This window comes from Budorcas taxicolor, chromosome 15 (genome assembly GCF_023091745.1).
Source record: "Budorcas taxicolor isolate Tak-1 chromosome 15, Takin1.1, whole genome shotgun sequence".
Lineage (NCBI taxonomy): Eukaryota > Metazoa > Chordata > Mammalia > Artiodactyla > Bovidae > Budorcas > Budorcas taxicolor.
The window spans coordinates 62,431,065-62,457,420 of NC_068924.1; the positions used below are offsets into that span (position 1 = coordinate 62,431,065).

The window sequence follows — 26,356 nt, forward strand, 5'->3', positions numbered from 1 at the left end:
AAAAACTAACCACCCCAAATTTCGGAGCACACTCGCCCTCTGCGACAGCCCACACTCTGTCTGTGTCTGCGGAGTGTGCTTCTCTCAGAATCTGAATAAATCTACTTCTTACCTATCACTGTGTCTCTCACTGAATTCCTTCTGCAATGAGACATCAAGAACCTGAGCTTAATTAGGTCCTGAAACCACGTATCATGGGTTTTGGCTGGGTTTGAGTGCCAAGCCACATGGGTTCGAGTCCCAACCAAGGTTTTGGCTGGGTTTGAGTCCCAGCACATGAGTTCATGTCCCAATCTGTGGTAAATGGATTCACAACCACTCCCAGACTTCCTGCCCTAAGTCAGACAGGCATGTCCACACCTCCTGGCCGGACTATGGGCCTCTCCAGGGAGCTTCCCTCTTGTTCCCTGAAACTGACAGATGGAAGGCACCCTAACAGATCAGGGTCTCTATACCCTAACAAATCAGGAAGAGGTCCCAGCCCCTCTGGCTGGCACCCAACGCCCCTGCAATGCTTTCTGCCTGGAGCCAGATGAGTCAAGTGAACAAATGATAGTGTTCCCCTATCCCTGGACCCCAGTCAGTGACCCAGGCCCAGCACACCCCAGCTCCCAGCCTGGTTCCTTACAAGCAAGGGCGTTTTGGTAGAAAGGATAACTTAACATGCTCACACAAGCCCGGGGCTGGGAACAAGTGCTGCAAGAGAACAGGAGAGAAAGGCATCCATCAGAGGTTCCCAAAGAGGGAGACAGGGAGTGTCAGACTCTTCCTAAAAGTTCTGAAATAGCTGCTTCCTCGGGCAGCCCCACCAGAGGAAGAGGGAGGTGGTCACAACCTCTAGGAGACTTTCTTTCAAATGGTCCTTGGCATGAACAGCATCATTAAAACAAATAAACAGGATGTGGTGCAGAGAACCCATCCTTGATGAAAGGGTTACTAAGAAAGGCTTATCTCTTAACAAAAGCAGCAGAAACTGCACAGTGAACTGGTTCAGGGACAGGCTTTCTCATTGACCGGTGAACAAAGCCTCGGATATTTCTGGCTCTGCCACTTTTTGCTGTGTGTTACTCAACCTCTGGGCCTCCCCTCTGTATCCAGGACACACAGGGATAAGCACACACACTGCACAGCACGGTGCCTGGCCAAAGGAAGCCCTCAAAAAGCAGCAGCCACCATGAGTCATGGGAAGTCATGAGGTCCCCAGAAGAAGCAGCAGGGAGGGGGCACTGGGCCGAGAAGGGTGGAGCGGGTATACAGAAGGTAGCATCAGGTCCGAAAGCTGGGCAAATACTCTGGGCTTGGATGAGCAGAGGAGATCGCAGGCCCCAAGCCTAAGGCAGCCCGCAGCCATATGGGTTGGATGGGGAGTGTCGAGATTCAGCTTTAAGTCCACAGGACTGGCTGGGAGTCACAGTGGATGTTTCCATGATGGTTGCAAGAGGGCAAAGACGGCAGAGAAAGGAAGTGGTCAGTGTGCAGATGCCAAGGTTGTAGTATTTGAATCAGAAGTCCAGGTCTTCATTGTTGCTGTTTATTAGCTAAGTCATGTCTGTCTTTTTTGCGACCCAGGCATCTCTGTCCATGGGATTTCCCAGGCAAGAATACTGGAGTGGGTTGCCATTTCCTTCTGGGGATCGAACCTGCATCTCCTGCACTGCAGGTGGATTCTTTACCACCGAGCCACCAGAAGAGACAAAATAGCTGATTGTCTTAAAGCTATTTTATAAATGCCTCTAAAATGCTGACAGTAGTTAACACTAAGCAGGATTATTTATGATTTCTTATTTCTCTTCCTGACTCTTTACTCTTTGCCATACTTTCCCAAATATTCTATAAAGAGACAAGCATTGGTTTTATAATCAGAAATAGGAAAATCCACACATTACAAAAATTTCCCTTTTAGTAGTCATCAGTCACCTCAGTTCAGTTCAGTTCAGCTCAGTCGCGTCCAACTCTTCGCGACCCCATGAATCGCAGCACGCCAGGCCTCCCTGTCCCTCACCATCTCCCGGAGTTCACTCAGACTCACGGCCATCGAGTCAGTGATGCCATCCAGCCATCTCATCCTCGGTCGTCCCCTTCTCCTCCTGCCCCCAATCCCTTCCAGCATCAGAGGCTTTTCCAATGAGTCAACTCTGGCCAAAGTACTGGAGTTTCAGCTTTAGCTTCATTCCTTGCAAAGAAATCCCAGGGCTGATCTCCTTCAGAATGAACTGGATGGATCTCCTTGCAGTCCAAGGGACTCTCAAGAGTCTTCTCCAACACCACAGTTCAAAAGCATCAATTCTTCAGCGTTCAGCCTTCTTCACAGTCCAACTCTCACATCCATACATGACCACTGGAAAAACCATAGCCTTGACTAGACGGACCTTAGTCGGCAAAGTAATATCTCTGCTTTTGAATACACTATCTAGGTTGGTCATAACTTTTCTTCCAAGGAGTAAGCATCTTTTAATTTCATGGCTGCAGTCACCATCTGCAGTGATTTTGGAGCCCCCAAAAATAAAGTCTGACACTGTTTCTAATCACCTATCTTCTGGCAAATCTGTTTCAGCATTAAGAAAGAAAACTGAACCTCAAGGCTTACAACTCTTCCCCCTAGTATAAAACATCCTCCATTTTCAATTTAAAAATGATGCCCACAAGGGTGGATCACACGGTAGGTGAACCAACAGAGCTACCGTGACTTTTCCAACCCGCCCCCACCAAACACTTAGATGCAAGAAGCATGCAGAAGACCTCATCAAGCTTTCCTCAACATTTTAGGATTAATTTAAGCAAATGGATTTAATTATTAGAAACAGCCTAAAGTCATTCTGAAAAGGGTTCACAGGATATGATGGGTGAGCTTCCTGGAAGACACCATTTTGCAGTGGTAGAACACGTTTGGTGCTGATCTTAGGAAATGTGGAGATTTTTCTGGGTGGCTCTGAAGTTGACTCTAAAAGGGAATTGCTTCAGGGACAAGTCAAGTAGGCTTTTCACTAGAAGAATAAGTAATAGTCAAGGATATATAAGCATTGTTTCAAACAGTAAGAATTTGGTAACACACATGTCTAACAAGATGATGAATAAATTATGGTCCAATTCCATGGTGGGGAACTATACAGCCATGAAAAGTAACAGCCGTGAAAGGCTATAAGAAAAAAAAGGCCAGTTTGGCTATAATTTTATTACTTTTTCTTTAAAAGACACATACATACATACACACACCTTTAAAAAAAAAGCTTCGGACATCAACTTTTCCAAACATTTTGGGGCACGTGATGAACAGCATGGCAGAATTATGAGCAGCTTATTTATACTTAAATATGTGTTCTTAACAATGAATATTTTTCAGAAAGAGCTCTCAAAAGAGAGAATATTTTAATGTACTTCTGTGTCATTTGGAACTTGCAGCTTAAATTTTTATTTTTCTAATACTCTACCTGATTATTAAAAATATATAACAGCTTTCCAAATTTGCTACATTGAGGTAAAAAGTATTTCCTGTATATATGGTCTCCTAGGTCTAAAAGGGAGATCAGCCCTGGGATTTCTTTGGAAGGAATGATGCTAAAGCTGAAACTCCAGTACTCTGGCCACCTCATGCGAAGAGTTGACTCATTGGAAAAGACTCTGATGCTGGGAGGGATTGGGGGCAAGAGGAGAAGGGGACGACAGAGGATGAGATGACTGGATGGCATCACTGACTCAATGGATGTGAGTCTGAGTGAACTCCAGCAGTTGGTGATGGACAGGGAGGCCTGGCGTGCTGTGATTCATGGGGTTGCAAATAGTCAGACACGACTGAGCTGAACTGAACGGAAGGTCTAAAAATAGTTATTTTAGTCACACCCTATATTTGGGGGGGAGAAAATGAGGCTTTCAGGATTTTCTAGTAGTCCTGAAAGAGAGACCCATATTCTAATCCCACTTCGCTGTCAATTTTTATAACCTTAAAGCAGTAAACTCCTTTACTTCAGTTTCTAATTCATAAAGTGATAATAATGCTTTTATAGAATTATGAAATCTAAGACTTGAGGGTTTTAAAGCTCAGTATGGGCTAAAATGTTATATGGCACTTAAAGGAACAAATAAATGCACACACAATCCTGGGGTCTGTCCTGGGCTCAGACCTACCCTGGAAATAATATTTTTATGATTAGGTGCCAGACTTCTGAATTTCTTCCAGTTTATCAGGACATCAAAATAAACAGCTGTAAAAGCCAGGAGAAACGGGTGGGAGAAATCCAGGCTGTTCTGTTTGGAAAAGTATGGTCAGAGACAGTAACTATCTTCAAATATGGTAAGGGCCACCAAGGAAGAGAGGGGCAGGTTATTCCATGTAATTTCCAAAGACAGCGTTAGGATCAATTAGAGAGGCATTTTGGGCTTCCTAAGAAAGCTTGCTATCACCCCACTTCCTCCTCCCTCCCTGCCACGTGCCAGGCACTCAACAAAGTGTCAGCACAGATGGAAATCAATTTCTTTGGTGAAATATGAAAAACTCCCCGTCACTTAGAAATGTTCACATGAAAAGAACACAGATCTGAGATGTTGCAGAAAAGATGGCAGCAGAAAGCAGCAAAGGGTTAAAACTAGAGATTCTCATTCTACAATAAAAACCAACCCAATCATGATTTATTCATTTCCATCCACCTGAGATGTCAAGGGAAGCTAACAGTAGCAAGGCGATTTACAAATACAGGCATCCCTAACCGAGTTCCTGAAGATGTTTTGGGTAGCCAGTTTACGGACAGTGCAAGCCTATATTCCATTATTTTACAAAGGAAAACAGACACGCTGCTGTCCATCCAAAAACCCCAGCCAGCACCCTCAAATATTTATCCGCCTATTTAAACAATCCAAATAAATTTGAACATAAAACATTTGACATGCCAATGACCCAACAAATTTAAGGAATTCATTGTGGGTATATTTACTCTACAAAGTAAGTTCGGTCCTGACACTTACCCCCAGTCATTTACAGTGACCATTTACGAGCCCATGTAAGCTGAGCAGCTAGACACTGGGGTACAGTGATTGCTAAACCAGGTAAAGCCCCACTCTCAAGAACCTTACAGTCTAGTGGAGGTGGATACGAACTAATGCTACAGACGAGGTAGAAAATAAAATAGGGTACCAAGTCCTGGTTCTCTAGCTTTAGTGGGCCTCAGACTCATCTGGAGGGCTGTTAAAACACAGATTGCTGGGCCCTGCCCCTAGAAGTTCTGATTTTGGAGGTCTTGGGGGGTGCCCAGGAATTAGCATTTCTAATCAGAGACTACACAGACAACTGAAGATTCAAAGAGTGAGAAGGACTTTGCCTACCCATCGGGATTTTGAGGACAGAGGTCACAGCTGAGGCATACAGGTGACCTCCAGAAGTGAAGAATGGTCCTCAGGCAACTCTCAGCCAGGAAATGGCACCTCAGTCCTCCAATCACAAGGACTGTGCCACGCCAACAGCTTGAATGATCAAGGGGACAGGTTCTCTCACACAGTGCCCTCAGAAAGGAACCCAGCCCTGCTGACACCTTGATTTGAACCCAGGGAGGCCCAGGTCAGACTTCTGATGGATGGAACTGTAAGACTAATACATTTGTGTTGTGTTAAGCCACTAAATTTGTGGCAGTTTGTTTCTACAGTAATAGAAAATGAATACACCAACCTCAGAACTGGTACATGGCAGAACAGTGTTTAAACCCAGGCCTGACTTCTTACCCATAGTTAAACTCTCTGGCGGGGAAACTTCTCGTGAATTCAGCTTCTGAAATAAACTGGTTGAACAGAGGCCACCAGAGAAGAGACTACACATGGGCAATGTTGCCACAAGATTCACAGATGCCCAGGGGCACACTTAGTGTTCCTAGGAGCCTGGAGCCTTAGAGGCTGATGATCTTTAAGGCTAAAGGTATTTTCAAACACCAAACCCAATGTTCCTATTTTACGAAAATTAATGGAGTCCCTGGGAGATGAAAGTACCTGTCCCAAGGCAACAGGTTAGTTGCAAAGCCACACTGGGTAGATCTTGCTTCTGTTTACCAGGGGCCAGTGGTGACATAGTGGTAAAGAGTCCACTTGGCCAATGTGGGCGACGCAAGAGATGTGGGTTCAATCCCTGGGGTGGGAAGGTCCCCTGAAGCAGAAAATGGCAAACCGATCCAGGGCTCTGGGCTGGAAAAGTCCATGGACAGAGGAGCCTGGTGGCTTGAAGTCTATGAGGAAGTCAAGAGTCAGACACAACTGAACAGAGCACAGCAGCTCACAAGTAGCTCAAAGTATCACTGCCTGGAGGCTCTCAGTATTGGGGACTCGGGGCTTTACCTCTTTATCACCTTGGACACGTACAGCCAGGCAAGTTGAGTCACCTACACAGAGATCACTCAGCTCAGAAAAGTGATTACATCAGCAAGTAGAGACAGACAGAAAGCCACCATCACAATGAACAGCCCCTCCCAGCTACTCTTGAGCTCCCAGTGCCAGAGATAATCATCTCAGAACTCTCCAAACCCACAAATTTGCTGCTTCCTCAAAAAAAAGGGCCAGTCCTGGGATTTCTTCCAGGAACTCTAGTCTCAAGTTCTTCAAAGCGGGCCCTCATTTACAGAGCCCTGCCCTTTGAGGTAGTACATGTAAGAGCCAGCTATGAAGATATTTCACAAAAAATACGGGACATAAGTAATAACACATCCTGTTTTGGAAAGCCTCAAGCATCTCTGGGCTAGGTTTAGTTTAAGGCAGTCTGGTTGGCCCAGAATTTTTAATGCATTTCTTTTCAAGAACTTGTACCTGCAGCTCTCAAAGCTGAATTCCACTAGACACCTGCTGGCCTCACTCTAATATCCATTTTTATTTGGAATTTTATCTTACAAGCTACTCAGCATAGTGGAGTGTTTTCCTTACAGTTCCCTGTTTGAAAACACAGAAGCCACAGTTTCATACATTTGGTCCACAGTCAGGCAATTCCTTTGATCAACATTCTGAACTGTGTGTGCCTTCCCTGGAGAACTGGGAATAAGCTACCCTCAGCGAGGAACATGGGGATATGAACTATTAACAGACACATTTGTTTTCCACTTATCAGGTGCCACAAATTATCTCATTTAGTTCTTACAACACCCTGGTGGCGCTACTGGTAAAGAATCCACCTGCCAATGCAGGAGACCTAAGAGACTCGGGGTCGATCCTTGGGTCAGAAGATCCCCTGGAGTAGGAAATGGCAACCCACTCCTGTATTCTTGCCTGGAGAATCCCATGGACAGAGGAGCCTGGTGGGCTACAGTCCACAGGGTCGCAAAGAGTCAGACACAACTGAAGAGACTTAGCATACATTCATTTTACCCATGAGAAAATGAGGTTAAATAGCATGCTCACCATTACCTAGCCAGCAAAAAAGCAGAGTCGAGATTCAAACCCTGGTCTGTGGCCATGTCCAGGCCCCTGATCACTATGCCACAACACATGAACTTCATCATTTCTCTGCAAGCAAACCAAGTGTCAAATTCTAGGTATTCTAGATGGATTCCAAAGCCACCACCACCCACAGATGAAACTAGATAAGGTAGAACAAAGAGGTAGGGAAGAGCTGTTTCTCTGATCTGTGATTCTCACAATTAAACAAAGTAATCTTTGGATTATCTCACCTGTATTTGCGGTCTCCTTTTTGAGAAATGTCTGTCAATCACAAGCTACGTTGATATGGTGTGGGCTACATCTCTAGCTTTGTAAAATTTATGGGCTGATCTGTTTAGAATGAAACAGAGTTAATGCAGGCTTCCCTGGTGGTCCATAAAGAACGTCCCTTTCAGTCCATAAAGAATTCCCCTGCAATGCGTGTGACCTGGGTTCGATCCCTGGGTTGGGAAGATCCCCTGGAGGAGGGCATAGCAACCCACTCCAGTATTCTTGCTTGGAGAATCCCCATGGACAGAGGAGCCTGGAGGGCTGCAGTCCATGGGGTCGCAAAGAGTCGGACATGACTGAGGAACTAAACACAGCACAGAGTTCTTGCAGTTGAGAGCCGTAGGCAGGTCTCCGCTGGGGCCCCCTGGTATCTTTTAAAAGTTGGCCAAGAAGAGGATTTTTAAAAGAATCAGCTGGCCACAGCAAGAGGCACTTTTAAAGTGGACATAAGGCATTACAGGAAGGAAAAAGAAGGAAAGCACTGGTCAAAAGCAAAACGGGAGGAAGCCTCCTGCACCACAGTTTTCACAAGGTGGCAACGGGCCACACTGCATTTTCAAATAAGTCACCCAACTACTGCCAAAGTGAGTCACCAAGCCCATCTCTTTTTCGTGTGGGAAGCGGGCTAAAGGGGAGAACTCACAAGCGTCAGAGGAGAAATAGAACGTTACTTGGTACCCTTCCAGGATCCATGGAGAAAATCACTACTTAACGTCTCCTTAAAAGTCAGCCGTCAGACTTCAAGAAGGGTGCGGCCCAGGCCGGCCCAAGAAAACCAACATCGTACTTGAAATGTCTAAGTTACGACCCCACCTTGCTTTTTAAAATTTCAAAATTTAGACTTCCAGGGGAAGAGAAGAACGTCGACACTCAGGGATGGGGTTATAACCTCCTTTCAAGGTGCGATCTGTTTTCCCTAAATTGCAAGAGCTCCTTTTCAGAATCGAGGTTCGGAAGGTATTCCCGGGGACGGGGGGCTGGGCGGGGGGGTGGTGGAGCGGCGGAATACAGGGGGGGGGGGGTGGCGGGGGCGCGCGGAACGGGGAATGCGTCAGCTCCCTTCTCGCTGTATACAAAAGAAGCCGGGAAGCTTAAAGGCGCGCCGGGAAGTCCGGCGCCGGGATGCTGCGGGACGCGGGCGGAGGGAAGCTCGCCGTCCCCCAGCGCGGAGGCCGGCGCAGGGTAAGCGCGCCAGCTCGGACCCTCCAAACCCCTCAGTCCCGCGGCCCAGCTGCTAGAGCAGCGGGTCAAGTGTCTCAGCGCCGGGCTCGGAGCGCGGCTCCCCGACCCTCCAACCTTACCTAAACGCCACACGCCTCCGCTTCAGCGCCGCAGAACCTGCGACAACAGCCCAGCCCCTCTTTATCGCCTGGGCTGGGAGGGAGGCGAGCCCCGCCCCCGCCCGCCGGCCCCGCCCGGCCCCCTCCGAGCCCCGCCCGCCGCCGAGCTCTGCGCGCCGCAGTGGCCAGTCCAAGGTCACACGGCTGCGGGCAAGCAAGCGGTTTAAGCCACGGTGCAGAAAAAGCCTGGTGACCAGGATTAGGTGAAGTTCTTTATGTTAAAAAGCTGAAAACGTAAAGTTTATGATGCCCTTCCTCCTTTGGATTTGTTATTTTAAAAAAAATTCCAGGACTTAGGAATTTTCTTTTGTTTACAAAAAAATATAAAAATGTTTTTCAAAATGTTTGCGTGCCCATGCCAGACTCCCATTGGCCAGGCTTCTCTCGGCTCTCGGGCTCTGGTAGACCACAAAGACCCTTCAGCCATAGCCACATCTGGTGCCTTGTGTCTTGTTTGGAACCGAGATGAAATTTTTGTGGATTTTGTTTTGCGGGGGCGGGGGTGGGGGGTGGGGGGTGGAGCTGCGCAGGGCGTGGTCCACCACGCAGCTTGTGGAATCGTAGTTACGGGACAAGAGATGGAACTGGACTCCTGGCAGTGAGAGCATGGAGTCCTAACCACTGGCTCGCAGGGGTATTCCCTTTTGTGATCTTAAAAGCGTATATTAGCCAGTCTGGGGCCAGTATCACCATTTAGAATGTTATTTTTATGTGAAGATAATCATTTATCACTTTGTCAGCATCCGCTCCGGAACTGCCGTAATGAGAGCCCTGCAAAGGACAGCTGGGAAAGCAGGCCAGAAGTACATTCTTTTTCCAAGAGATTGACCTCTGCTGAGATGAAGTTCAAGGAGGGGAAATTGTATGATAACTCATCATGACATGTACCTTCTACCATGATCCTCTGATGGCTTTGGGGTGTCATGGAATGAATTTCATATGGTGGTGCCTTAATCTTGGTTTTTCTCTATACAAACTGGAGTCTCAAATCAGGATTTGCTTTGATATTACAGTCGTGGTGGTGGTGGTGTAGCCACTAAGTCGTGTCTGACTCTTGTGACCCCATGGACTGCGACCCCACTAGGTTCCTCTGTCCATGGGATTCTCCAGGTGAGAACACTGGAGTGGGTTGCCATTTCCTTCTCCAGGGTATCTTCCTGACCCAGGGATAAACCTGGGTTTTCTGCACTGCAGGCAGATTCTTTACCGACTTAGCTATCAGGGAAGCCCTGATATTACAGTGTGCTTAAATCAGCTAATATGTGTTTCCTGATTGTTTACAGAGCTCTTTCACATGCATTTTCTGTGCATCCTATAAGCTCTCTTCCATTACCTGCTCATAATGTGGTGTAGCCAGTGTTGGCCTAAGAACCATGGCTGTATGTTTGCCCGGGGAGACTATAGTGCACCCTCTTTGTTTTAACTTGAGAATACAATTAGCCCTGCATAGCCATAGGTTTGGCATCAGTGGATTCAGCTACCAAAACTGCAGTTGTCAAGGGATGACTGTATTATAAATACATCGTTTTTTGGAAGGGAGAGAAGGAAATGGCAACCCATTCCAGTACTCTTGCCTGGAAAATCCCATGGACAGAGGACCCTGGTAGGCTAAGGATGGGGTCGAAGAGTTGGATAAAACTGAGCGACTTCACTTTCACTTTTTATAAGGGACTTGAGCATCCACTATATGTGGAGTACATTGTGAGCAACACTGGGCTGGGAGAAGCACAAGCCGGAATCGAGATTGCCAGGAGAAATATCAAGAACCTCAGATATGCAGATGACACCACCCTTATGGCAGAAAGTGAAGAGGAACTAAAAAGCCTCTTGATGAAAGTGAAAGTGGAGAGTGAAAAAGTTGGCTTAAGCTCAACATTCAGAAAACTAAGATCATGGCATCCGACCCATCACTTCATGGAAAATAGATGGGGAAGGGGAAACAGTGTAAACAGTATCAGACTTTATTTTGGGGGGCTCCAAAATCACTGCAGATGGTGATTGCAGCCATGAAATTAAAAGACGCTTACTCCTTGGAAGAAAAGTTATGACCAACCTAGATAGCATACTGAAAAGCAGAGACGTTACTTTCCCAACAAACTAGTCAAGGCTATGGTTTTTCCTGTGGTCATGTATGGCTGTGAGAGTTGGACTGCGAAGAAGGCTGAGTGCCGAAGAATTGATGCTTTTGAACTGTGGTGTTGGAGAGGACTCTTGAGAGTCCCTTGGACTGCAAGGAGATCCAACCAATCCATTCTGAAGGAGATCAGCCCTGGGATTTCTTTGGAAGGAGTGATGCTAAAGCTGAAATTCCAGTACTTTGGCCACCTCATGCGAAGAGCTGACTCATTGGGAAAGACCCTGATGCTAGGGAGATTTACCCGGTGGCTCAGATGGTAAAGCGGATTGGAGGCAGGAGAAGGGGACGACAGAGGATGAGATGGCTGGATGGCATCACTGACTTGATGGCCGTGAGTCTGAGTGAACTCCGGGAGTTGGTGATGGACAGGGAGGCCTGGCGTGCTGTGATTCATTGGGTCGCAAAGAGTCGGACACAACTGAGCGACTGAACTGAGCATCCACTGATTTTGGTATCTGTGGAGGTTCTGGAACCAATCTCTTGCAGATACCGAGGGCTGACTGTATATATGTTTACAAGTCAACTTGCAAATCTTTTTTCTCTATCACTCCTTGAATCTTCATATCTAATTACTGGACATCTCCATCTATATGTCCCACAGACAGCTGAACCCAAAATGTGTTCAAATCTTAACTCCTCTCCAATGTTCCACTGCTTTTCCTGTAATTTTTTTTCCATGAAGTCCTATACCTGGAAACAACTTCAGTTTCTTCTGCTCCCACACGTGCAGTCACCACCTCCTGCCTATCTTACCATCTAGATCCTTCAATTTCATCCTCTCTCCACTCCACTCCCACTGCTGCTGCCCTGACTCAAGCCTGTAGAATATCTTATTCTGTTCAGTCGTTGTGTCTGACTCTTTGCGACCCCATGGACTACAGCATGTCAGGCTTCCCTGTCCTTAACCATCTCCCAGAGTTTGCTCAAACTCATGCCCATTGAGTTGGTGATGCCATCCAGCTGTCTCATCCTCTGTTGTCCCCTTCTCCTCCTGCCTTCAATCTTTCCCAGCATGAGTCTTTTCCAATAGGTCTGCTCTTTGCATCAGGTGGTCAAAGTAGTATCAGTCCTTCCAATGAATATTAAGGGTTGATTTCCTTTAAGATTGGTGGGTTTGATCTCCTTGCTGTCCAAGGGACACTCAAGAGTTTTCTCTGCACCACAGTTCAAAAGCATCACTTCTTTGGCATTCAGCATTTTTTATTGTCCAGTTCTCACATCCACACACTGGAAAAATCACAGCTTTGACTAGACAGACCTTTGTCAACAAAGTAATTTCTCTGCTTTTTAATATGCTGTCTAAGTTGGTCATAGCTTTTCTTCCAAGGAGCAAGCACCTTTTAATTTCATAGCTGCAGTCACTGTCCACAGTGATTTTGGAGCCCAAGAAAAAAAATGTCTGTCACCGTTTCCATTGTTTCCCCTTCTATTTGCCATGAAGTGACAGGACCGGATGCCATGATTAGTTTTTTCAATGTTGAGTTTTAAGCCAGCTTTTTCACTCTCTTCTTTGACCTTCATCAAAAGGCTCTTTAGGTCTTCTTTGCTTTCTGCCATAGGGTAGTGTCATCTGCAAATGAGGTTATTGATATTTCTCCCAGCAATCTTGATTCCAGCTTGTGCTTCATCCAGCCTGGCATTTCGTATGATGTCCTCTGCATATCAGTTAAATAAGCAGGGTGATAATATACAGCCTTGTCATACTCCTTTCCCAATTTGGAACCAGTTTGTTGTTCCATGTTGGTTCTAACCATTGCTTCTTGACCTGCATATAAATTTCATAGGAGGCAGGTCAGGTGATCTGGTATTCCCATCTCTTGAAGAATTTTCCAGTTTTTTTGTGATACACACAGCCCAAGGCTTTAGCGTAGTCAATGAAGCAGATGTTTTCCTGGAATTCTCTTGCTTTTTCTACGATCCAAAGGATGCTTGGCAACTTGATCTCTGGTTCCTCTGCCTTTTCTAGAAAAAGCCAGCTTGTGCATCTAGATTTAGAATGTCTTACTTGGGCCATTACAATTTCTTCATACTAGGGTTCCATGCTGCCCATGTTAACACCTGCATCTCTTGCCCCGTCTCTACTTACCTTCCTGTTAAGAGACCTGGCTGGTTTACTTCTCCAGGCTTAACTTTTTACTTTCCATTTAATTTCCCCCTTTTCTCATCATCCTTCCTGGAATACAGTATGACTGCAGTTGCTACACTGAAGCTATGAGTGATCTTAAAGTCTGCTACAAATGGCAGAACAGGAAGATGGAAGCAATCTGGAATGTTGAAAAGATCGGGCCACCTTATCAGGCATCAGCTAGTTACCTCTGACTTTTCACAAGAGGAAAAAACTCTGAGCTATTTGGTTACTGTTTACCTATCTGCCTCATTCTGATACATCAAGCTTCAGATAAATAAGTAATGTTCTGAAGGGACCTCAGAGCCAGAAATGGGGTTCACTACACCGAAAGTCCAGTCAGACCAACTGTTAGATCCCTTTTTTTGTGTGAATACACATTCTGCCAATGAAATAAAAGTTGAGGTTATCAACTAATTAATCACAACTTAGGAAGAACTCAGTCAACATACTAAAAGAATGTGAATTCTAACCAAGGATAAGTGAGCCTGAAGCATTCCGAGGAACAAGGGTTGGATGGGGTGACAGGGAGACATGGGGCATCATGAGTTCTCTGGGAACTGAAAGGAGAGGCCAATTCTGAAAAGTGAAAGATGCAAAGAATGGTGAGGGATCCTGGAACCAGCTTTAACTTCCAACATTAACTACTTTTAGTTACTACTCTATTGGGAAAGTTTATTTTTCAAAAAACCAATGGGTTGTGTTTTTTTTAAGGATAGGCATAATAGAAGGATTTGGCACCCTGATAATACTCTATTAAAAAAGGGGGGGGCAGGAAAAACTATTTACTCCACTTCAGAACATTCTGACATGTTTCATGTTAGCCAATATGAAAGGCTAAGTTTGCCTTTAAGTTTCTTGATGGCAACTTCTTAATCCTCTATATACTTCCCTCTTTCTACAGTTTTCCCTACAAAAGAACTGTTTCTGGGAGAAAGACAAGGTAGATTACATGACAAGAGTTTAGTTAGAGCCAGAAAATGACTTTGAATGGGCCTCTGGCAATAGGCCAAAGAGGTTTGATTTCATCTTCATTTTAAGAGCAAAGGCTTATTAATATATATATTTATGGGAAATAGTCAATTACACAAAATACAGGATTGGAACCAAAATTTGTTTTCAAAATGTGAGGTTTTGACATTTGGAGGATTTCATTTCCAAACTCTCAATTACATATAATTACAAAAAAAAAAAAATCTCTTATGTTTCAGGAAAACATACTTCATCTTAAGATAAAATTCATGTTACTTATCACAAAGTTAAAGACAGTCAAGTAACAAAACAGAAGCAGTATTTACAAATTTAGACTACATGAGACACTGTGAAGAACCTTGTTAATAAACGCAATACATACTTTTACACACTACATTTCAAACATGAAGCATCTGTGAACAGTGTGGTAAAGGTCATAGTGTTGAAAACCTTAAATTAAATCCAAAGTTGATAGAGCTGAAGACTAGATGTATGGTCAAGGCCATACCAACAGCTTTAAATTCAAGGTCGTGATGAAAACTCTAAATTCAAGGATAGATTGTCTAAGAAAGGACAAAACAACTGGCAGTCAAGCTATTTAGTCAGTTAGTTCCCTGTTCGTACAAAATACATAGGAATCACCAAATGGATTAGCCTAATTACAAATTCTGTTCATTTCTAAATAACTTATAAGTCTTCTTGCAGAACCATTCAGTCACATAGTTTCTCTCTCTCCTTGTGTAGGTATTTCTGATTCATTTTAAATCCCCTTTCAAACCAATTCCCTTCCATTTCCATATTTTTCTAAGTATAAAATATTTTTAAATAAAGAAATGTCTGTTCCTTAGCTAGATAACTATTCTCCCATTAACTCCTAGAAGAGAAAAAAAGATTCCCATTCCTTCCTCTACCTCAAAAACACAAAGCAAACCCAAACAATCCAATTCCTAAAGTAGCATCTCACGGAACCCAGGGCCTGGCACAGTATTTCATGCTAGTCTTCCTGCTATTAATGTAAGCTGAGAACAGTTTAGTTATTGACATTATTGAGACACCTATTTAAAAGGCTAGATTCATCCCAGGGATTCCATCAGCAGAGGCTTGCTAAAACAGGCGAGAGCAGCGGCGTCTTCGAATGGGAACATCAAAGACTCTCCTCTGTCTCTCTTCCTCATCATCATCAGATTCATCCATGTCTGCCGAATCGTCATCGTCGTCGTCCTCCTCCTCCTCTTCTTCCTCTTCCATTTCTTCATATTCATCAGGACCCATTTCCTTGAAAGAAAAGACAATCTTTTGATAAGAACTTCCATCAGTTTTTTTTTTTTAATACAAATTCTCATTTACCTAGAATCTAAACAACTGGGAATGCCAAGTATGAATTTCTATACACTTCTCATTGAATTTTATACCTTTTTATAGAATCTTACAGACTTTTATACATGTTCATGATGCACATGCTAACGTTAAAAGATTCTAGAGTATATATGCTATGACAAGTTAATGCTCAATGTGGTTTTCACAATAAATATACTTCATCAATAGTTATTTTTTACATGGTGGTTGGTAATTCACAGAAGGTAGCGAACAGGCCACTTCTAACAACCCAAGATAAAATTTTACTGAATTTATTAATGTACTGTGGAACAATTCTTTATTAACCTGCATGCTTACAGAAACAAGGATATAAAAATATAACTAAGTTACGACCTCTGCTGGTAACTTTTATGTACTGTCAACAAGAGGTCTAGTAAGACAACCATCTTCAGTAGCCTCTACTTTTAAATTAACTTGTTGAAGACTATCAGAATAAGGCAGCAGTGATGTTGAACACCCAGTATCTGAACGTCTCTTGGACACTTCCATTCCTTTTAAGCAACATCTCTAGTCGAGTCTTGACATACTCTGCTGTTGGTTTTCTGTCTCATACGTTTTTGAAGACTCAAGACAGGAGCTACTATAATTGGACAGAATTCTGAACAGCAAGGAGGACCTAGCTGTTACTGTGGGAAGTACTGGGAAACCTGGGCTGGGGTGGCAGCACAAGTCCTTCCCCCATGGCCTTTATGGCATGGCAAATGCAGCACCCCACGGCCCCATGTGGCGTCTCCAACCACTCTCCCCTATCCACTGTCCTCCAGCCACACTGGCCTCCGTGCACATCTTCAGACACACCAAGCACATGAGTGCTTTCAGCACCTCTGTATTTGCTGTTCTGCTTGGAACACCCTTAGGCTACACATCCGCCCATTTCCCTCTACTTCTTTTAAGCATGAACTCAAATGTCACCAAGGCCTTCCATCACACATGTTTGTATCAGAACAACCCAACAGTTCACTTCTTAGCATCCTTACTCTGCTTTTTCTCCAGCGCACTATGACTACTTATTGACATAAGTGAGGAATGTATATTTACTACACTTTGTCTCTTCCAACTACAATGTAAATTCCAAGCCAGAGATTTCTTTTCAATCTCCTCATCTTTCTTCTCTTTTATTTTTTATTTTTATTGAAGCATAATTGACAAACAACATTATATTAGTTTCAGATGTACAACATAATGATTCAGTATCTGTATACATTACAAAGTGATCACCACAATAAATCTAGTTAACATCCATCACCATACATAGTTACAGAGCTTTTTTCGTGTGATGAGAACTTCTAAAATTTACTCTCTTAGCAACTTTCAAAATATGCAATACAGTACTATTAACCATAATCACCATGCTGTACATTACACCCCTGAAGGCAGAGATTTTCATTGTGTTGGTCACTGGATTTTCCCCAGCACCTAGTAGGTACTCAATAAATATCTGTTGAGCAAGCAAGGTAATGAATGTGGGAGAAAGGAAATGTCCTTTAGAATTTGTCAAAGTAATTGTCACTCAGGATTTATTGTAACACTAACAACAACAGAGAAAATATACATAAATATAACATATTTCATTACTTTTATCTTTTGATTTTTCTTATTCTGGGAAATAAAGACTTTAAAATTCAGCAAAAGCTCCAAAAGGGGGAGAAGATTAAAACTTAGGAAATTCTGAAACATTAAATCCAGGTAGTATGATTATTAATTATCTTAAGAAAAGAACAGAAAAACTCTTTTAAAAAAAAATAATGTAGCTAAAGAAGAAGATTGCTGATAATCTCAGACAAAAGTGTATATACAAAAACAGTAGATGGAAAAGGGAACACACAGACAAGAATGTCTTTAGAGGCCTCTAAAGTGTCCAAAAGCAAACTACCTAGACCAAGAAAAGACTTAAGACCAACCAAAAAAATCTTTAAAGCAGCATTCAAAGTATAGAACAAAAAGCAGTATTAAGAATGATAATACATGGTTAGGGGACAAATGAGGACAACTCAACTTCTATATCAAGAAAACTAATTTTTAAATAGGAAAAGTACAATACAAATACAACACAATAGAAATACAATCCCCACTGCCTCTTTCATGTTGATTAGAAATAAGTGCAGAATTCTCATTTAATTTTATTGAGTTCTCATCCTGGAGAAAGAGAAAACAATTTCCACAAGGGAGATCAAGATTTTACATGTTTCTTTGTGGTCGGGAGGAAACTAAAACTCTAAATAAGTAAGAACATAGTTAAGAGAAGGTTGAACATGTTATGAGTTTATTACCGTAATTGGAAATCATAAATTAAAAAATTTTAAACTTTAAAAAAGGAGTAAGTAAATATTATAAAATTTCTCAGTTTTAATTTCTAACATGATAAATGTTGTATAACCCAGGTAAGCAAGAGTTCTTTGGAGTCCTCAATAACTTGTAAGAGCTTAGGGGGATCATGAGACTGGAAAGTCTGAGAACTACTGTACTTAAGTAAAGACTACTCTATCCCCACCCTAACAAACGCAAAAAAACAAGCCTCGACAGGATCAACTGACTCAATAGTAACTTAACTGCGCAAACTGCCTGCACAAACAAACGTCAACACTCTTTACACTTTAGGTCAGGAATATATAGCAACTTTAGGGCAAGGAATATTGTCACAGATAGAGGTTTTATAACAATAAAAAAAGCACTTCATTAAAAACACATAACAATCCTACACATATTTGCATATAATTAAAATACATGAAACAAATTTAAAAGAATAAAAATTCAGAATTAAAAAAATAGACAAAACTGTAATTACAGTTGGAGATTACAACAATCATCTCTCAGAGAACAAACACATACACAAAAAAGATCAGTAAATATAAAAAAGACTTGAAAAACAATCAATTTGTCTTACCATTTATAGAATAATATTTCCCAAATATCAGAATACACATTCTTTTCAAATACACAAGGATCATTTACCAAGACAGATCATAATGCTAGGCCACAAAACATTTTAAAAAATTGAAATTATACACAGCAAGTTTTCTAACCATAACAAAACTAGAAATCAATAACCAAAAGGTAACTAGAAAAGCTCCAAATATTTGGAAATCAATACATTTCTAGAAAAATACAGAGATCAAAATTAAATTACAAAGGAAATCTGAAAATATTTCGAATTAAATGTTAATAAAAAAACATCAAAATTTGTGAAATGCAGCTAAAACAGTGCTTAGAAGGTCTAAAATCAATCATCTAAACTTCTACTTTGAGAAATTAAAAAAAAAAAAAAAGCAAATTAAACCCTACAGTGGGAAAGAAATAAAGATAACTCCAAAAATCAATGAAATAGAAAATGAGCAAATAGAGAAAAACAGTGAAACCAAAAACTGTTCCTTTAAATGATCAATAAAAGTGATAACCCCCTAGCTAAGGTGATGAACAAAAGAGAAGATGCGAACTGCCAATACCAAGAACAAAACACGATGTATAACTGTAGCTCTTTAGGGTATCAAGGGAATATTGCAAATAACTTTATAGAAATAAATTCAGTATTTAGACCAAATGGACAAATTCCTTGAAAGACACAAATTACCAAAAGTGAAATAAGGAACAGAAAATATGATTAAAGAAATAAAATTCATATTTCAAAATGTTCCTACAAAGAGAACTCTAGCCCTAGATGACTTCACTGATAAACTGTATCAAACATTTAAGGATGATATCAATCTCATACAGAGATGGAGCTACTCAAAAACGGAAGACTGTTATATGAAGTAGCAAATTCACAGTGTTGGAAATACACACTGGGAGGGAAGCTAAACTTCACTTCCAAAGCTAAGACTATAGATTCTTTTCACCAGAAATACTACAAGTATTAGTGGCGGACTCTCATCACCATCCTTTTCTTTCCAAACTGGAGTTGGGAATGTATCTAAGTCATGTTAACATCATGTCTATCTTCCCAGACTTATTTTGGACCCACCCATCAGGGTCACCCAGGAGCTAGAGAGTTTTTTTTTAATACCTGACATCTATGATTTGATTACATTCTGGATATGCTATTCATATGGTATTCCTATTGTATTACTGGAGCATGATAAATTTCTTTAATCATTTTATAGCTGGTAAGACTGGGGTTACTGCTATACCTGTCATAACCCTAGAAATGAGATTTTAAAAATAGGACTAGTTGAGTTAGGAAATTATCCCAAAGAGAGACTACTAAACGTACAAGTCTACCCATTAAATCTTATTTGTAATGATTTTATAGGATATTTGTATTATATTTTAAAATTGGGAATTTTAGCAAAAACATAGTAAGAAATTGTTTCCCTACTCTTCATGAAATAAAGGCAACTATAACTGGTCCAGTGTAGTGATTCTCATTAGGCAACAAAACTGTTTTTGGAAACTGGAAAAGACACTGAAGCTTTAAAACCAATAACTACTTTATATGGATACAGGTCATTCATTCAAACTCACAGAATATGCAACACCAAGAGTGAATGAACCCTCAGGTAAACTATGGACTTTGGGTGATCATGGTGCGTCAAGGTAGGTTCATCAGTTGTAACAAAGGTACCATTCTGGCAGAAGATATTGATAATGGGCATGTCTATGCATGTGCTGAAGCATGGGAAATCTCTGTACCTTCTGCTCAATGTTGCTATGAATCTGAAACTGCTCTAAAAATAGTTTCTTTAAAGCAAACAAAAACAACAAAAAGATAACAGAGTTACTCTGAATAAAGAATATGGAGCCTAGTTTACTTACTGTCCACTCCCACCCAATGTATTCACATATCCCCCCAGTCCCTCAAAGATATGTCCCTCAAAATCGCTAGGGTTCGCTGAAATACCATTTACAAACTATTTGTAAGACCTTCTGTGGAGTTCATTCTACAAAGTCATGTAAATCAGCACCAGAGGAAATTTTAACCTACCAATCGAGCTATAGACACCCTGAATGTCGGACATGCCATATGGAATCGGGGAATGGCGACATTAAAGATCTTGTCTTTAAAGTAAAGAAAATGGAAGGTATAATATCCTTCCATATAGCCTGATGTTGTAGAGAATGTGGTACAACTTGTATATTCATATACCCGGCCTGGGCTGATGATTGGAAATTCACCTGCAGAGAAAATAGCAACAATAAATCAAAGTATAAAATTTAATTCTTCATTATAGCAAATAAAACATGTCCTCTTTAAATTGTGCTAAAGTAAATGCATAATTAGAAACAATTTTTAAAGGAAATGTAACAAAATGGTAACAGTGATGGGATTATGAGGATTTTGACATTTTTTTGTACTCTCTGAATTCCTTACAGTGTATATGCATGGGCGGGTGGGGTGGGTAATGATCTCTAGTATCAGAATAAAAACCAAAAAAGGAGAGTCATTGAAGACACACTCTTTAAGACATGGGTAATAAAAACTATCGCAGACTCTAATTCAAACAGAGATAAGGATAATTTAAATGTTCAAAAGTAGCAAGAGACTAAAACATAAAACTCTGAAGATGTGTCTTCAACATTTAGCCCAGAGTGCAGTCACAAGGAAGAGAGGTCTTACCCCAAGAGACCAAATGACTGGAAAAGAATTACAACTTTAATAAAGTTCGTTAGCACTAGACTCTTAATAATTCCTTAAAAAGAGATGCAGACTGTGACTCTACTTGTGGCAATTAATTAAAACAAATTTAAACTGAAGCCTACATAAGCTTAGGACCAGTAACTGAACTGCATTGCTTAAGTAATAATATTTTCCTGAAGTACAACAAAAGACTGAAGAATCTGAGGGCTCAGAAACTTATGATACTCATAATTTTTTAAAAAGCCAAATGTCAGTTGTAATCAGAGGCTAGAGATGATTGACAATAAAATCTGTGCTATTAATTTTAACATTTCCCCTGAAATTCAAACAGATGACCAGTATGAAATTGATTTTCTTTTTCTGTCCTATACCTTGTAACCCTATAGAATATGACAATGAATAATTTTCCAGCTAAAACAAATAAGAAGTTAAGAAGGGAAAGCAAGAAACCCATGTGATGCACAGAATGGAAATTCAACCCCTAAATAATTGACTTTGCTATCCTTTTAGAGAAGGTCATATTTAAGGTACTAAACTGATAAAATAATGACCTTTATACATTATACTCATTGTATTACAGTTAGGAGAAGAATCCAGAATCTATGGTATCTTTCACACTGAAACACAGCTATTAAGAAGATGCCATCTTATCCACTAGTACATCATGTATTTACCAAGCAAGTATATGTATCACACATATACTCTTCAAAATGTCTCAGAAGCAACTGATGTTTAAACTCAAGTCTTGGGTTACATACCAACTACTCCAGGTCCCTGAACTTCTTCCACATCACCTTTAGCATTTGTTATTCTCCAGTAACGACTGTCTAACTGACAAGCCTTTTCAGGAAGGGCATCTTTTGACATTTCAATCCTGGAGAAAAAGGGGTGGTAGAGACACATTGGTTTCTTCTGTTTAAGAGCTATAGTATTTGAGCTAAGATGGTGAAAGGGATTTCCAAAGTAAATTAAGAAACCCAACCCAAAGTCTGTGTACATCATCTATTCCTGTAAGCTCTCAAAGATACTGGCTGGACTCCACCCACAGAAATGCTTTCATTCAGTTTACACGCTTGTTTCATTCCGTTTATACACTTGACTGTCAGTTAGGATTAACAATAGAAAGGGTGACACAAAAACTTACAAACACAGTGGTGCCAACAATCTTATGTTTAAATGACCAATGTGGGAAACACATTCTAGAATATAGTGCTACGAAAAACTGCTGTAAAAAAAATGGGAGTCTTTTTTTCACTACAAGGCTATGCAGCCCATTTCCCTTTTCTCCATTAGCTTCTAGAAAGCTCAGAGCAAAATGTCACTATTTCGGGCATCTACTGTTCAGTTACCAAGATCGTCCCTTGACTCTGTTTTCCAATACTATTATTTCCCTCCTTTTCCTGAGAATCTGCTGACTCATTTTCATTTAGAATACCCTATAAGCATGTACAGGTGTTATTATTTTAAGCATATCTCAATCCTAGGCAGGATGTAAATTAAAACAAATTCATCTGAATATATGTAACTAGATATCAAAGCTGGATACAATACCAAAATCCTAGAATGCTTCCTGGTTAAGTATACATTACCATTATTTCCAGTATGTATACATATGTGTATATATAGGCATTGTAAAAATCTATACATCATAAAGTATTTAAAAATACATCTAAAAAATACATCTTAATATCTTAAGATAAATGTTATCTTTACCTCATAGTACAGAGTACTAATTAAAGTGAATTTAATTTAATATGCTTTTTATTCAACCAAATCCAGGGCTTGCTCAGCACTATGTCTAATTATAGAGGCTGTATTCAAATAATACTTATTACACTTTTAACTAAATATAGACAAGCAAGTTAAAACTTAAATGCATAGTTTTATCTTGAGCAATTTCATAGCTTTTTTTTTGGCCACACTGTGCAGCATGTGGGATCTTAGTTCCCTGACCAGGGATCAAACCTGTACCCACTGTATTGAGAGCACAGTCTTAATCACTGGACGACCAGGGAAGTTATTCATAGTTTTAGAATGCATCCTTACTCTAATACTGAACTTTCATGATGATTCCAACTTAGCAGTCCACCTTTCAAAGTACCAGGCACAATACTTATACTGAAGAAACAACTTAAAGTTAGGCTGATATAAATTCAAGGTACTTTATAAACACTACATTGTAGAAAATTTTTTTGCTATCCACTTATCCCCACACTTTAGCAAGAAGCTGCTTTTCAAAATGTGTTTTTTATATCATATCAAATAGGGAGATAATAACACATCCATGAGCTATATCCCACAATTTTAAAAAACACCCCCATTTAAAATTCTCACCTGATTCGGTATGTGAAGAAATAATGGGGTGGATGTACAGAGCTAAGTTCTGGCAGAAATGATGTGGAAACTGAAACTGTAATATCCCCAGTCGTTGCTACACACTCTGGATCATGAACGTATCTAGGCAATTTTAAAAAATTAAACATTGTTAAATCAACAAACCTCAATTCTGCAAGATATAAGTTTTAAAGATACAGTGCAAAATAGTTTATATTTTACCTTAGGATAAAACATTTAAATCATATTTGGGACCTTATTAAACTTAAAAAACAAACAAATTAGAAAATTTTGAAGACTTTGCATCAATAATGACAGCAGTCAAGGTTCAATGATCAGTGGTTCAAATAATGGATTAGTAACTAATCTGGAAACTAAAAACAGCTTATTTCAGTTTTCAGAGCTAAGGAAACTCGGAACATCTGAAAACCCAGCTATGCCCTTTAAATGGTGACTCTGACAATAAAAGTGTGTTAGTATGTTATTCTAGAGGCCTCTAATGTATAATTAATCTATCATTTCTGCCAACCAGCCCACTGTGAACCAAGATTACCTCTAATACCATCTATAATACGTGAATGTTTCAGAGATAATACATAACATTTTCTAGGAGTAAACAGTTACTGCCTTGCTAGTCACAATATATTCATTACTTGGTAATAGCTCCCCTGCCCACCCCACCCCCCAATTATATAACTACTATAAGGTCATAGCTCCTAAAGCAAAATCAATTTTTCTCTTGATTCTTCAAGATGAAAAAAATACTGGTCATTCAACTGTCTGGATGTTTTGGCTTTAAAATGAGAATAAAACAATAAGATTCAAGATGAGAGGTTCTGTTATTAACATTCCTGGGAAACTTCATCTCATGATGTGTAACTTAATGTTTTTTTCTGATTTATAATCATTCCAAACCAAAAGGGTCTGAGTGAAATACCTGAAAATTTGGTCTCTGATGATAGGGAAGCCACCTGATACAACACTGCTGACATAAGAAGTAAACCAGTCAGTAAAAGTAGCACCTATAAACAAGGAAGGGAAGAAGAACAGAGAAAAGGACAAATAGGTTTTAAAAGTCTACACAGGAAACAAGGAAAAAAATTGTAATTTCTCTATGCTTATACTGGTATCTAGTGATATCAAAACTGGAAATATTTATAGATGTCATCTACAAATCCTAGGTAAATTTCTATCCTCAATTCTAGCAATCGTATTCCCTAACTACCTTGCTAGAGAATCCTCCAACTTCCTTCAAACTACTTTTTAACACTTAAAACTAAACAGTTAACTTTTAAATTTTAATTGGTTCTGGTACAAGAATGAAAAGCCTTCGGTCTATAATTCCTAGAACATACAGAACAAAGGAGATATAGCCACATGTAGGAAGAAACTACAGAAAAAGATATCAGCAGCTATCCTCAGATGAATAAGGTATATCCCTGGTCTACTAGGCAAATTCTGATTCACGCACAAAATTCTGGTAGAGGCCAGGCTCAGTCTGGACATTTAATAGGGGTATAGCACTGTGGAGTTCTGGGCATCAGGATAACCCCAAAGCAGTTTCTCTGGTGGCTCAGACGGTAAAGAATCCGCCTGCAATGTAGGAGACCTGGATTCGATCCCTGGGTTGGTCAGATCTGCTGGAGAAAGGAATGGCCACCCACTCCAGTATTCTTGCCTGCACAATTCCACGGACAGAGGAGCCTAGTGGGCTACAGTCCATGGAGTCACAAAGAGTCAGACACGACTGAGCGACTAACACACACAGCCCAGCTGTGCTACTATAGATTCGAATGCCCTCCATAGTCTCAGTGACCAACTCGAAGCAGAGACGCTGAACTAGGATAGTCTAGTCCAGACCATATATCTGTGACCTAGTGATTAGATCAATAGCAAGTATTTGCGTGAATTATGTTGCCTCATCTAGGTAATACAACATAATCTATCTCAGACCCCTATCATTTACTCTTAATACATCTCAGTGCCTAGAATATATTAGTTAGTCCCTTAATCAATAGTGTTCAGTGAATTTCTTCATAATATGGTTTCTATTAACCTAGTTTCTGCACTCTTCCACACTGAAAGTCCGATGCTGAATTTACAGTCTGTATTTACTTACAATTCTATTTAGGGAATGACTGAAGATACAATTCAAGCTGAGTCTGATAGTATACAGCTTTAAAAATTTAAAGGTATCAGTTGAGACCAGGTAAACTGCAATTGTTGTTGTTCAGTCCCTAAGTCATGTCCAACTCTGCGACCCCATGGACTGTAGCACTCCAGGCTTCCCTGTCCTTCACCATCTCCCAGAGTTTGCTCAAACTCATGTCCACTGACTCAGTGATGCCATCCAACCCAGTTTTCTCTTTTCTCAATGTCTATTAATGGCTCACTCTGGCCCTTTGTTTTTCTTTTGCTAAAAAACAAATTAATTTATTTTAATTGGAGAATAATTACAGTATTGTGATGGCTTTTGTCATACATCAACATGAATTGGCCACAGGCATACGTGTGTCCCCCTGATCCTGAACCTCTCTCCCACCTCCCTCCCCACCTCAATCCCTCTGGGTTGTCCCAGAGCACCAGCTTTGGGTGCCCTGCTTCATGCATCAAACTTGCACTGGTCATCTATTTTACACATGGCAATGTACATGTTTCAGTGCTATTCTCTCAAATCATCCCACCCTTGCCCTCTCGCATTGAGTCCAAAAGTCTGTTCTTTACATCTATGTCTCCTTTGCTGCCCTGCATGTAGGATTGTTGGTACTGACTTTCTAAACTCCACATATATGCATTAATATACAGTATTTGTCTTTCTCTTTCTGACTTAC

At 40.9% G+C, this 26,356-nt stretch overlaps 2 protein-coding genes across 3 annotated transcripts in view; both read right to left on the reverse strand.

Annotated features, from left to right (window-relative positions):
* Positions 1 to 9,056, reverse strand: part of CD59 (CD59 molecule (CD59 blood group)) — a 28,637-nt gene extending 19,581 nt beyond the window's left edge. The window contains exon 1 of one of the 2 annotated variants that reach the window (XM_052652469.1): positions 8,970 to 9,056. The gene's annotated coding sequence lies outside the window, so the exon portion shown is untranslated. Of the gene's footprint in view, positions 1 to 7,628; positions 7,713 to 8,969 lie in introns of those variants that run through there. The other variant, XM_052652470.1, reaches the window with a different exon arrangement.
* Positions 9,057 to 14,407: 5,351 nt separating this feature from the next.
* FBXO3 (F-box protein 3) overlaps positions 14,408 to 26,356 on the reverse strand; it is a 33,555-nt gene continuing 21,606 nt past the window's right edge. The window contains exons 7-11 of the mRNA XM_052652608.1: positions 24,463 to 24,547; positions 23,526 to 23,648; positions 21,950 to 22,065; positions 20,538 to 20,728; positions 14,408 to 15,517 (exon numbers count right to left, since the gene is read on the reverse strand). Of these exons, the coding sequence (XP_052508568.1) occupies positions 15,347 to 15,517; positions 20,538 to 20,728; positions 21,950 to 22,065; positions 23,526 to 23,648; positions 24,463 to 24,547 (686 nt within the window). The 3' untranslated portion in view covers positions 14,408 to 15,346. The remainder of the gene's footprint in view (positions 15,518 to 20,537; positions 20,729 to 21,949; positions 22,066 to 23,525; positions 23,649 to 24,462; positions 24,548 to 26,356) is intronic.